This window comes from Argopecten irradians, chromosome 9 (genome assembly GCF_041381155.1).
Source record: "Argopecten irradians isolate NY chromosome 9, Ai_NY, whole genome shotgun sequence".
Classification (NCBI taxonomy): Eukaryota; Metazoa; Mollusca; class Bivalvia; order Pectinida; family Pectinidae; genus Argopecten; species Argopecten irradians.
In genome coordinates this window covers 16,382,135-16,396,182 of record NC_091142.1, presented here as the reverse complement: position 1 = coordinate 16,396,182, position 14,048 = coordinate 16,382,135, and the positions used below count along the sequence as shown (strand labels likewise).

Here is a 14,048-nt window from a genome sequence, read left to right as displayed (position 1 = left end):
ATATGTGTTTTTATTTATTTTGTTTTATTCTCACGTTTTTGCTTCCTTGTTCTTTCTATCTATATTTTAAACTTCCTTTATCAACCCTTTCACAGATTCAAATTTTGTGGCTACGACGACAACCTGTGATATGACGTCGATTTTATTGTTTCAGATCAGAGACAACCCGGATGTGTGAGTTATCTAGCTCTAAGTGAAATACAGTTACTGTGAACTGACTTCGTGTTTTCACTACGACCTCAACTTTTTTCGTTAAAATTTTAATTATTTGTGTCTAGGACATTTTTGCGTACTTAAATTGTCGCGTTATCCTATCTAACGGAGAAGGGGAACAACTCTTGGACCGATCCTACACGATACCAGGTAGATGGCCTTATATTTCCATGGTTACATAAATGCATAAATATGAATAAAATGAAAAGTAAAAAGGAAATGATAAAAATAACTGAAAACTTAATAAGGTGCTTTACTTTCTGCCCCATTGAAGAATTTATGTCAAACTTTTTATAAAAAAGTTTAATTTTACATCGTCATTTTAATTTTGTTTTTACATGTAAAGAATCGTGCTGTGACAGCACGTTTATATACTTGTACAAGAATTAGAACGAGCAACATGGATATGTGACACCCGATATGTGACACCCGAGGACACCTGGCCATGCAAATTCCAAAAGCTCTAATGAAATGTACATGTAATGATGACCTGATATAAGCTGATGGTATGTGAGATCTACTTAGTATAGCTGATAGCCGTCCGGAAACAAGGTAATTATATCATATATACAAAAGCATACTATACAGTGGAACTCACTTTATTTGAAATAGGATATATTGACATACTGCTTAATTTAAAATGAATTAGTAACCCTATTAAAATGTAGTATTTTTCTTTTCATCTTGGTTACAATTTTGTTAGAGTTTCATGATGAGAAATATGTAATTATAATTATTAATGAAATAGTATTTTTCGTAATATTAGATAAGAAAATCAACACTTTATTTTCATTAGACATATATGGAATAGCCTAAAGGTGCGAATATTGCCTATTATTATAAACACATTGTTATTGGTTGGAGTCAGGTGAAGTGGATCTCGATTAAGATAATATCAGTGAGGATATTTATCTTCATATATTTCAAATAGATGGGGATTTATCAGGTTTGCCTTTTAGCTGTGCTCTTGAACGTGGCACACTGCATCCAACAACCAACGATTACCCCCCTTCATCCGCATGGGATTCGGTTTGAAATTCCAGGTAGGCTTGCAGTAGAAGCAATACTAATTGATTAAATAATTTGAGCTTATTACATAATGCATGCATATATCACATGAAGTGAAATTTTCGAAACAGCTTCGTATAGTTCAATGCATGTATCAATGAAAGATAATAAATATGTCATGGGGAAAATTGCCTTGATGTAATCTTAAATAAATGTGGCAGTGTCTTGGTGAATCAAATTAATTTAATATTAAGTTTGTTCTGTAGAGCATTTATTTAGTAACAATGAGAGACATTTGTCATAATTTAAGTCATCATCGAACCAATATATGATATTGATGTATAATGTAAAATTGTGAATGAAAGCAAATGACTTTTAAATTAGAAGTAATATGTTGTGATATACAATTTATATGAAATATTAATTAAAGATGAGGGCTTCAGCTTTGTCGGCCTGCACTACAGCATTAACAAACCAGTACCTGGGGTATCCGTGGGAGCCGTCAATGTCGACATTAGAACCAAAACAGGTAAGGTTTTAAATTTTACTTTTACATAATTTTAGATAAATTATAATCGCATTGTTTTGACAGGTCTGTAATATCAGCCTTTATACCAAATTGAGAATATCGTTAATCCATGCATGGTGAGTTATACGACTTTTCATATTAAAATAAGAAGGATAGGATTTAAAATGAAGTAATAATAGGTTTTACAATATTTTGTGATCCCCAGAGTAGCATTTCCTATCCTTCTTATCTACTTACGAAAGGTTATTTGTCTCTCATATTTCGATGTTAATATTAAAGATAACCCGCCATTTTTCATTTTGTCCGATAATGATTTTACTAAAAAAATGGCGAATGTGCATTATTTCTCCAAACACGAAAATGGCATCATATGTTTTAGCGATGCATTACAGACTCAGACAGCATTACTGTATTATATAGTAAAAACCATTATTACATCCATAGCTTTGAAATAATAATATAACGTATGGAGCGATACAATATGCCTTATTTCATTATAACAACTACAGATAAAATAAATAAACATTCATCATAGTGAGCGTGCCATCCGTACTATGATACAGAGACACGAACATGGATGTATGTATAACGTTGTCTGAAGGAATTCCATTGACGGAGTTACATTAAATAGAAATCTTTATTAATAGAATAGCGTGTTAAGAACTCTCTATCTTGGCATTATGGCATGTAGGCTAGTTCAAAACAATATCAATATTATTAAGGGAATATGGTTCCCTCCAAGACCAAAAATGGTATTCAATAGATTTTTAGTTACAATAGAAAGAAATGGTTGGCATGGGTCATATGTTTTCTGGCATTTTGTAGGAAACGCGTTCGATTAGCACATATTCAATATTTGTAGGAAACGCGTTCGATTAGCACATGTTCAATATTGGTCAGTTTATCTAGTATTTTACACATGTTGGCCGGTTTAGTTATGATATTGTAGGACAATTTCCTCAAATTGTTACCAATATGAAATTATTTAATAAATATTAATTTGTGATCATTATTTTTTGTTTATCTAATTAAATCTGACTTTCTCAATGGGAAGTTCTTTTCATATCTCTGTGCACAAAAATCCTAGAATGGCACGGAAACCCAACACCAACACCAACACATATGGCACGGAAACCCAACACCAACACCAACACATAATCCCTTGACAATCAATGAGTCTTGCATTGAAATTGATTATACTTTATCGGGTAGTTTTAAGAATTAAATACGACCTTATACAATGTATGTCACTTTCGATTTTAATCTCATCAGGTTATGGGGAAAATGCTCTTAAACCTTTGTGCGAATCACGCAGTTTGCTAACTTTTTATTGCACCTATAGTAATTTAAATTATGCTTAATAAACTCCAAAAGATGGTTCAATCATAATTTTTTTTATTACAGGGAACAACTTTGTTTACGAACACACTACCGAGGATCTTCATCCTGGTGATACAGTATATTACTGGGTTCTCGGTCTGAAGAACGGACAAGGGGAGCAAATCTTGGACCAGTCATATACGATACCAGGTACATGTCAGAGCCAAACAGCAAGTCAAATTATAAAGTGACTTGGAATTAAATTTCTATTTATTTATAAGTCATTTTCTGCGCATTATCTGGAAGACATTTTATCGAATCATTTAGATATGTCTTTACTCATTGGGTTTGTGATGACTGAGAAATTAAAGTGCCTTGACATTCGTCAACTATCTAGCTCTTCAAGCCACATGCTTTAAACCAATGTAACCGCCATGACCTGATCCCAAAGCAGGATTTGCATGCATTTTAGCTCCACCTTCAAAAGAATGCACTACATAAGTGATTACATTAACAGTTAGTTACTGTTAGTAAGAAAATACCTTTTCATAAGTGGTTGTTAGATACGTCATTTATTTCTAATTCACGAAGCCCCGACACAAAAACCCACCACAAAAATACCGACAACGACGACAACCACACCAAAGCCAGCTCCTGCTGTCTCCGGAACGAATCTTCACCAGACAGGAACCGGAAGTGGATCTAATAGTACTGGTACTGGTTCCACAGACACATCCACGGGGATAAGTAAACATGATCTAGACTATCTTAACAGTCTCCATGCCAATACTGGCACCGGCTCAAGTACGGGTACGAGTGGAGGTTTCAGCACAGAAACTTCAGGTACCGGAAGTACAACTGGATCAACGTCAGGAACTGGAGGATGCTCCTGTCAATGTGAGTTAAAATTCAATCACTTCTTCGTAGGCTTTGTTACGGGAGCCATTTCCATTTTTTTACAAATTCCTTTCCATTTTTAATATGAAAAGGTGATCCGTTCATTTGCCTAGCTTCATAATCCCAATCGTTTTATCCTTATTTATTGTATTATCTTAGTTAGAAATGCTTATATAACTCCTCAAGTATAACATAACGCTCGCAAACACATGCTGTCACAATAAAATATACCTATCCACAAGGGCAGATAAATCTATAATATTCAAATATAGACTGTTGAAGTGACCGAATATACATTTGTCATTGCAGGTTCCGGCAGCACTGGAAAAGCAATCCCTAACTGTCAGAGTTACCCGTGTCTCGTATTCGAGGATAACTTCGATACACTGGATTTGGACACCTGGGAACACGAAATCACGGCTTCAGGAGGCGGCGTATGTAGGCAACAAATAAAAATAGTTTATTAAAATGTATTTACAACTTTGCAGCAGGTTAAGCGGGTACTAGAACTTCAAAAGGTGCTGAGGCATCATTATCTAACACTCAATATTACAATTGATCATAAATTTGAAATCCAATGATTTGTGACAATGTTTCGAAACCGGATGCATAACTTCTTTAGTCACCACTTGGATGACGCGGCAAGATACTTAACTAGTCTGACTAACTTTCGGATCAATGTTATGTTTAGATATGAGTCTTAATAGTTGTGTTGAAATATTTTTGTAGTGTTCCACTTGAAAGTAATGGATTTCGAACAAACTGTATAATCTTGGAGAGAAAATAAATTCAGTTTCCTCTTAATGCTATTTGCGTGAAAAATGTCGATTTCTAACACTTAATAAACATCTCATTCGTTCCATTTATGGGTATTTACGTCTCGGAAATTTATTTGACCGCGCATATACTGAGTAGTGAAATTAAATTTATCGCGAATAAAGCAACAACACATTAGATACACAAATATTTTCTTTTACAGAATTGGGAGTTCGAGTACTACCTCAATAATCGTTCTAACAGTTACGTTAGAGACGGGGTGTTGTACATCAAACCAGTAAGTTATGACGTCATAAAGATGATAGGGCATGGAAAGATGATGATTAATTTGGTTTATATATATATTGACTATATTATACTGCATATACCAAATCGTGATTAAAACTTGTGTTTTGAAATGAGTTTCCGTATGGCAGCATAAACGAAACATGCGCAACGGCCTATAAAGACCATTAAGGGGTAAAATAAAATGATCTTTATAGCCAAGTGGTTTGCAGGTCAAACTACATGTATGTCGAAGAAAAAATAATTTGGGACCCCAACAGGTTTTACAGTACAATGCTATCTATGAATGTATTGTCTCTGTAATTTTGTCAGGTTTCTTATTGAATATGTTGTGTGTTTTTTAGAGGGCTGATATTTTTGAGTTTATTCATTTAAAGTATTAACTTGTTTGAACTTTAATACTGTTTACTACATAATTAGACATACCGTATAAATGGTTATTTTCGCGGGCATGGTATTTTCACTATTTCGAGGGACATAGTTAAATAATGAGAAATGGTTGAATCATATATACGTGTAAATTCTGAAAGCCATAGCGAGGAAACTCAAAACCGCTAAAATGTAAGTTTCTATTTTTAACTTGAAATCTCGAAAATCTAAACCCACTTAATAACCGGTTATACAATGTCAAGAATATGATAATAAGACATTGCATGTATATATCCATACAGACTCTGACCACTGACCGATTTGGACCTGATTTCCTGACAAAAGGCTCTCTGGATCTATGGGGTATGTTGATTTATTAGTAACTGCGTACCAGCACTCCTTGCCTTCATGTATTACGTTTTAGAAATATTACTCTTGTGTGCGATGTAAAAATAAACACTTTCTCATTACTACAAGTATTTTTTTATACAATCTATGAGTTACAACGACTGAATCTACCGTATGAAGGTAAATTGCATAAAATAACGTATTTCACATTACAACAATTCTTTTTAGTCATTCAATCATTTAAAATTTCATAATTGACTTGAAACTTCTGAAAAAGTAAACTTAACTGCGGATAAATTACATTTTCAACTTTGAGACGTTCATTTAAAGCGATCCAGTTAATTCAATGTGTGTCTATCACCTCGTCACTACAGGCAGTACCCCCGGGGACACGTGCACTAGTGCCCAGTTCTATGGCTGTAAGCGTGAAGGGAGCGGTGACCACCCGATCAACCCTATCCAGTCAGCCAAACTACGCAGCACTAGAGGCTTCAGTTTCAAATACGGAAAAGTTGAAATCGAGGCTAAGATGCCACAAGGAGATTGGATCTGGCCGGGTAAATAAACTAGGCTCTTTGGTCACCCCATAGATAATGGAAATGAAATAAACAACATGATTTTGATATTCAGTTATCTTTTCATTTTTGCTGGGTTGGAAATTTCAATGTATCATCAGATCAATTGTTAATTATGTAAATATGTGTATAGCACTGCTTCAATGGATGATACAACGATAACAAGGATATATCTCTTCATTTTAATTATTTTCATATAATACACAGTTGTTTGTTTGTGTTAGAAAATTACAGCAAGTTTGTCTTTTCGCAAATCGCCGAGTACGATTTGTTCATATACATTGTAGTTTAATTTGTTTTATCTATTTAAGCTATATGGATGTTGCCACTTCGAAATGCATATGGACAATGGCCAGCTTCAGGAGAAATTGATATCGTCGAAAGCAGAGGTATTCTTCTTTCTAAAATTTAGCAGATATAAAAAAACACTTTAACTTTAAAAACGTCATCATATGGTACTGTTGATTCATGAAAAGCTGTGTCAGTGGGATGCCACTGTAAAATCATTTAATTTCTGTTGACCTCAATTTTTGTGGAAGAAAAAATTTTTACAATATCGTTTTGGTTCACCGTGCTTGTGTTTTCACTATAATGTAAACTTTATTATGCATGGCCTTGGATGCAACATCAATTTATATCAATATACTTTACGAGTCCTTGTTATAACCAAGAGACGAAAGTCACTATCTTCCCACGCGAGGCATGGTATGCAGGATAAACTTCCTCGGATATTATTTTCAAACCAAATCAAAACGGTGCTGTCGTATTTATTAAACATTTGTTTTTGTCTAGGTAACCGTAACTACATGGCCCCTGATGGTACACACAAAGGTGTAGACTCCTTCGGCAGTACCCTCCATTATGGACCCAGCATCCTCGACAAATCATACGATCCATGGCAGACAGCGCATGTCGAGAAGTAGGCTCTCTTTAGAATTACATCTTATCTAACAAATCATATCTCTCAACTTTATATCTGCAAAGTATATCGTTAGCTCTTTGTACTTCCTTAGCTTGTAGATCAGTTTATATAATGAAGATATAGTAATCTAGCTTACATATTGAATTGATGTTTGTATAGATAATTCCGTCTTCCAATGACGTGATCTTTCTTGATATCAATTATTAGTTTTCTTCTTGATCATTTTATGTTGATGATGTTAATATATCGTAATGCATTGAGTTTCATACAGTACATACATGGTATAAAATAATTTGCTTTAAATTCATGACCGCTTATCTTTTGTTTACAGTAAGTAAGAATTACCTCCCTTCGTTAAGACTTTTGGGCTACGTAAATTGGGAAATTTTGGAGTCGGGAAAAATTTCGCATTTTTGTATCAAAATAGGATGGTTTTATTTTGATGCGTTAAATTTGGCATTTCCATGTGTCACGTGCATTTCTGGTCCATAACTTGATTTGATCAAAAGAAAAAATCTAAATATTGTCCTTGTTTATACACATATATCCCGCAAAAATGAAAAACTGACGTGACTATTTTTGAAGCCTTATCAAAACAAAGACAACCATCTGAAATATTGTTCTTCAATAAAATTGAATAATAGTCACACATTGAATTATATACATGTTTGCACAAAAGAAAGACTCGTACAGGTAACGTTGATTTTTTTTTCGGTTGACAGCATACATGTATACCTGAAATTTATGTTTAGTCCCATGAAAATAAAACTTGTATTGTAAGATACTAACCATGTATTCTGTTTATCCTGCAGCCATTATTACATTCAAAAAGAAAGCAAGTTGCCAGTAATATACTTTCTTTCGCTCGATGCGAGAGGAAAAGATTCATAAACCGAATGAGGCTGTTATTCTTTTTACTAATGCGATAAATATATTAGCGCATTTGCAAACAGTACCAGTAATTCTATTCTGTAATGTCACTGAAACAGTATGAAAATACTAAAAAAATAATAACTGCCCATCAAAAAATTACTTTACACTACATATCTTTGCCATGAGCCATGAAAAAAAAATGACAAAGCCATACGAGATTTTAAATATCGTAAAAATGACGTCATTCCGATGAATGCAACGTCATGATTTAGCGGGACTGAATGACGTTTCATTCACCGGTCAAGTTAGAACAAAATTCCGTCAGATTTAGAACAAAGTCACGTGATCGTATTAATCGATAAAGCATTTCATATTGACGGATAAAGCCCAAGTTTATCCGGTAGTAGTAATCGGTCAGTATTTGGAACAGTTGCAGGAGAAAAGACATGAAGATGTATCGAAAGTTATAGATATACAAACAAATAAATGCGTAGCCACATTTTGACGTGTTAAATTTTGACGCTTTAATGTCAAACGCCAAATAAGGCAAAATATGACCACATCCAAAAAATAAAAAAAACGGTATACATATATAAAACAAAGTATCTGTTTTGTTGTAGAACTACATCACAAGGAACATTGGCTGATGATTTCCACAAGTATGGTGTAGAATGGACCGAGGATTACATTAAGTAAGTATGATAATATATGTATTAATAAAATTATAAAATGCATCCTTTGCCTTTTGATTAAGATATTAATGGGAATGTTGTATGAATATTCAAAAAAAAATCTTTCAAATCTATATAGGTATATTGTATCCTCCATTTGTTTATCAGATAACAAACATATTCAATTACATACAGAAATAGACTCAAGAAAACCTATTTTGATTTATGTACATTAACCTCTCATTTTTCTTTTTTCTTTCTCCTATATAAACCTTTAACCGCCATCTTGTATTGAGAGAGGACTTTCTATACGTTTGAAAACTTTTGTCCAATCAAACTACACATTTGTATATTTTAAAACATGTTTAAATCAAACAAGTTCCCATGGTCACGTTTTTCCTGTTCTCTCTGAGTGTGTGCCATAAGCTTCGGTATGTAGATGATGGACATATCTAATGTACAATGTAGATGTAGAAAGGCGCAACCACTCATATTACAGCGGTACATCGATGTCAGCTACATTCCCTTTGGGATTCCTGCTTCTGGCATAGCATTGAATCAACATGCATGAAATTAAATACAAACTAGGCAATAACTTCCAATTATCAGTACAATTCGATAGAATGTTTCTCCTTCAAACCTCTTTTGGAATTTCAATATATGAATAAGTAATTAAAAACCCTTTGATGTGTAAAGCTGTACATAGTTTACAAATATTTTTTTTCTCCTTAACCTACGGAAATAAATCGATACGTATGTTTTAGACGATTTAAAGAAAAGACAATACTAACAAATATCAACAAATTAATTTATTTATCCATTGATATATATTTTTCGAAATCTATTTAATCCATACCCTAAGTTAATGTTCTTACTTTGACGTCATGATGTAGTTTCATTTTTCAAACTACATTTGAAGTTTTGTTTCATAGAGATAGAACATGGAAAATAATTGTTGAATGTGTTTGGATAGATTCTTGTTTGATGGCCAAGAAATATTAAACGTCGCCCCACCAGCCCAGGGAGGCTTTTGGAAGTACGGAAATCTGGATAAAACAGGAATGGAGAACCCTTACCGAAACGCTAGTAAAATCGCCCCGTTTGATCAGAAGGTAAGGCAACACATTTAAAGGATCCTTCTTGAACACATTTAGGTATATTCTTGAGATTTGTAGTGACAAATACATGTAAGTAGTAGTTATCTTGTAAAACTATCTATTTCTGAAAATAACGAAAAGGAACACCCCTACTAGTGTTTTGTTTATTTTACATACATCATTTTGTTACATTTAACAGCTATAGAATGGAAAGGTTGTTATACAACACGGATAATATGATTAATTATTTTAATGCCTTATTATGTTAGTTTTAATATTTAATGGTATTATAGGTCGATAATTCTTGTACGTGTATTGAATGATATACTTCCTCTTGTTCTTCGCAATTCCTATTAAACTCCTCGGGTATTGAATAACGATCATAATGTGCTTTTTAATATATCAGAGTTGCTTCCCTTCGTTTCCATCCGTTGTGAATGGATAGCGTCTCAGTTAGCGAAATATGATGATCACGATCTGTACACATGTGCATCATCTTGGTATTTGACGCAATTTAACTATTGTGATAACTATTTAACTATTGTGATAACTATTTAACTATTGTGATAACTATTTAACTATTGTGATAACAATTTAACTATTGTGATAACAATTTAACTATTGTGATAACTATTTAACTATTGATAACTATTTAACTATTGTCTGTTATATTGTTATATCTTGCTGAAGCAAATCGAGGTATTTTATCATCAAGTAAAATAGGAAGCTCGAACTTTTCAACAGTGGAAATTATGTTAAGTATGTAATTTTTGTCACTGAAGAAAAATTAATGCGGCTGATCCTGTTTTTGATAGGGTTAAATACTATTCGGCAGCTGAAGCATGTAGCTCGTAACAGGTCATTGATATTAACAAAATATGATTTTGCATTATATATAAGTTATGTAAAGGTAAAATAATGTATTTATTATCTCCATTTCCACAGAACATTGGATACAAATTATTTCATTACAATTCATTAAAACAAACGGTCTGTGAGATGCATATATATTAACATGCATATATTTCCAAGTGTGAATGCGCCTATTTAAATCATAATATATAATGATGTGCTATATGTTGATGTGTTAATCGATCATCGAGTTATCATGGTATGAGTCAATAAAGCACATACGTTACGTGTTCACAAAGGATCTGAGAAGACTATTAGTATATTCCAAGGATAAATGTAATGTAAAAAATGCTTGGTGGTCTGGTTTCAGGACAAGATCATCCATGATGATAAACGTGGTATTATAAAATGCTTAGTTTTGTTACAAAAATACCTAATCGTATTACTTCTTTTAGTATAATGATGTACTATTATTTATCATTTAAATCAAAGCATTACTCTATATATCTAATGTAGTTTCACTTTGTAATACAATGTAATGTTGTTCTATTTGATTTGACGACCATGTTAATGTGTACATAAATCTAATGTTATCTGGTGTTTTTTTTATTCTAAAATAAATGTTTGCAGTTTGATCCCGACATGATATCATATTTTTACTTATCAAGACCACTTTCATTGGCTTAGTTGAATTGAATTTTGGTTTACTTATAGTAAGGCTTCGTTCAGCTTCAGTAAATATACGTTTGACCAACCATATTCCCAACACTTGCTTCCATATGCCAAACCATTCGATTTTCGAATTTTATGAACTGCCGAATTCCAATTACCTAGTCAACAATCAAATTCGTGCTCGTGGGTCTACTGTACGCTCTGTGGTTGAGAATTTGTTGGTATTCATTTCTTCATATTTTTTAAAAAAATTTTTTTTTTTTTTTTTTCAAATTATTTTCTGAATGTACAACTACAAATGTTGCATCAATCAATCTTCATATTATCATCATCATCATCATCGTCGTCGTCGTCGTACATCTGCATCCTTCATTATCATACATATTATCATCTTTTCCATCGCCATAATAATCATCATACCTTCATCATCATCACCGCTTTTTCGCCCATTATTGTTTTGTCTTGCTGTTTATTTGTGTTTATAAAATAGAATTTGTTATGTACAATCTAAATTTACCTGATATTTTTACTTACCTAATCTTACATATACATCTACATTTTAACAGTTTTACCTGATCATGAATGTGCCTGTCGGAGGATTCGGTTAAAAATGAAAAATTCTAAACTCGTATCATAAAATCTGATTTGAGGAGATATTCATGGCAGATCCTCTATTTTATAAAATACGTTTTGTTATGTACAATGTAAATTTACCTGATATTTGACTTACCTACGCTGACGGTCACAACTATCTTGTAACTTTTCGTTACAGTTTTACCTGATCATGAACGTAGCTGTCGGAGGTGTGGGGTTCTTTGATGATACAATGATTAACTCCCCTACTCCTAAACCATGGAGGGACGATAGTGAATTCACTACACGTGATTTCATTAACGCCAAAAACCAGTGGTACCCTACGTGGAACCCAACGGAGCGGAACGGCGAGGACGCTGCAATGAAGGTCAACTACGTCAAAGTGTGGAAACTCAAGCCATGACGTCATGAAAATTAGTTACCGTGAAAAATGTTGTTGATTAAAGATTTTTTTTCAATTGATGTTGAATAAAGTGGATCAAACTGGGCACAACTAAATAAAGTCGTAAATGAAACAATAGTTTTATGTAATTTGTTTTCAAATATCTGGAATGTTTGTTTATTGTCAGAAGTGCGCGTTGGTAAGCCTCTGTTGATATTTGTAGTATAAACGTTTGCTTGACGCATGTTACTACAATAGTGTATGTTGGATAACTATAGTGACTTACTTTTAGTGCACATTCTTCAGTATAATTCTAGAATAGTATACATGTACAGGTATCATAGACTCACATGACCAGTGGTTAAACAGGACAGTGCTCGAAGACCTATTTTATTTTTCGCTTCTCATTTTTAAAATCATTCGAATTTTTGTTCATGGTGCATGCTAACTTTGGTAATTGACATTTTTCTTCAACCAATAAGAAAAGTTCGCTTTCCTGTTCCGTAATTTGAATATAAGCAGACGATCACAAAGTTGACGATCGCCAAAATAAACAGCATCGCATGAAAAGTTAGAAATATTTAAAAATATATTTAATTATGTGAAAATGATAGCAAAACTTTTCTTCTTAAAGAAAACATGTTTTTTGGTATGAATAACGAAAAAAAAAGACTCTCTCAATTTTGGTTCACTTCCAGCCTCGTTAAAACGCTAGTTAATCCATGATTTTCATCGATTTTGAAAAAAAACCTTATTGTTGCTGATTTGAGAAATAGAAATAGAAATTTTGTTGAAAATATTCGCCCTAGTCTGTCCTAAGGTTAAACAAAACAAACGGCAATCATGGCTTACTATTTTATTTCTAACAGCCAAAATCCGTGTTTCTTGTTCGACCACTGGTCAGGGGAGTCTACATTTATTCAACCTTTTTCAGCACAGTTTGGAAGAATATTGCGCTCTACAGAAAAAAAGCAAATCAAATGGTCTCTAATTGGTAACTTTAATAAATGCTTATATAAAGATATACATGTATTTGACTTACCTAAACCATACAAAATTTCATTTTAACTATTATACCAATAGGAAAAAACGTTGTTTAATTTGATATCTAATAATACAGGGTAGGGTCAGTGGCCGCAGTTATATTCCTGCCCCAATTCTGTATCATTGCAAGCGCGATTTAAAACTTTACTTGGGTTTCAAACAACTAGGACAATGCGTTTTTCGCGGAAGTCAAAAACAATGAAATGGTTTAAAGTCAATAAAAACCCGATTTTATCTTAACAATACTTTTTTGTCGTGGTATTAATCGTTATCTTTTTAAGTGTTTCCGTTGAATTATGTGTGGCATTTTCCGTAATGTTTCCATCAGGCTCCTTCCTACGCATTCTACAGTCGTTATGGGACATGCCATAATGTTATTGCATACAGTTTAATGTATTAACGTAATAAAATTTTCTAGAAGAATTAAAAGTTACGTTATCTAGTTTTATTTCAGGATTTTTATGCCCGTGAATCTCCTCTTCAAGTATTTGTGATAGTTGACCTTACACTCGTTTGTTTAGAGTACATACAATGTAATACAATTACATATATGTATTGATCGGCAATATCTACACTCTACATACCGCGGTTTCCACGCATTGGTTTCTAAGATTATGTGT

At 33.1% G+C, this 14,048-nt stretch overlaps 1 protein-coding gene across 1 annotated transcript; it reads left to right on the top strand.

The window, feature by feature from the left end:
• Positions 1 to 574: 574 nt before the first annotated feature.
• Positions 575 to 12,522, top strand: LOC138331624 (beta-1,3-glucan-binding protein-like). Its single transcript, XM_069279342.1, has 14 exons — positions 575 to 765; positions 1,145 to 1,256; positions 1,652 to 1,750; positions 3,155 to 3,280; positions 3,662 to 3,967; positions 4,277 to 4,401; positions 4,947 to 5,021; positions 5,701 to 5,761; positions 6,121 to 6,303; positions 6,633 to 6,710; positions 7,114 to 7,240; positions 8,737 to 8,808; positions 9,761 to 9,899; positions 12,181 to 12,522. The coding sequence occupies exons 2-14, from the start codon at positions 1,145 to 1,147 to the stop codon at positions 12,403 to 12,405; spliced, it is 1,728 nt and encodes a 575-aa protein (XP_069135443.1). The 5' UTR covers positions 575 to 765; the 3' UTR covers positions 12,406 to 12,522.
• Positions 12,523 to 14,048: the final 1,526 nt, after the last annotated feature.

Coding starts and splice junctions, on each gene's coding strand:
- LOC138331624 (XM_069279342.1), top strand. CDS start 1,145: ATGGGGATTTATCAGGTTTGCCTTTTAGCTGTGCTCTTGAACGTGGCA. Junction 3,968..4,276: donor TGGAGGATGCTCCTGTCAAT/GTGAGTTAAAAT, acceptor TTGTCATTGCAG/GTTCCGGCAGCACTGGAAAA. Junction 9,900..12,180: donor TCGCCCCGTTTGATCAGAAG/GTAAGGCAACAC, acceptor TTTTCGTTACAG/TTTTACCTGATCATGAACGT.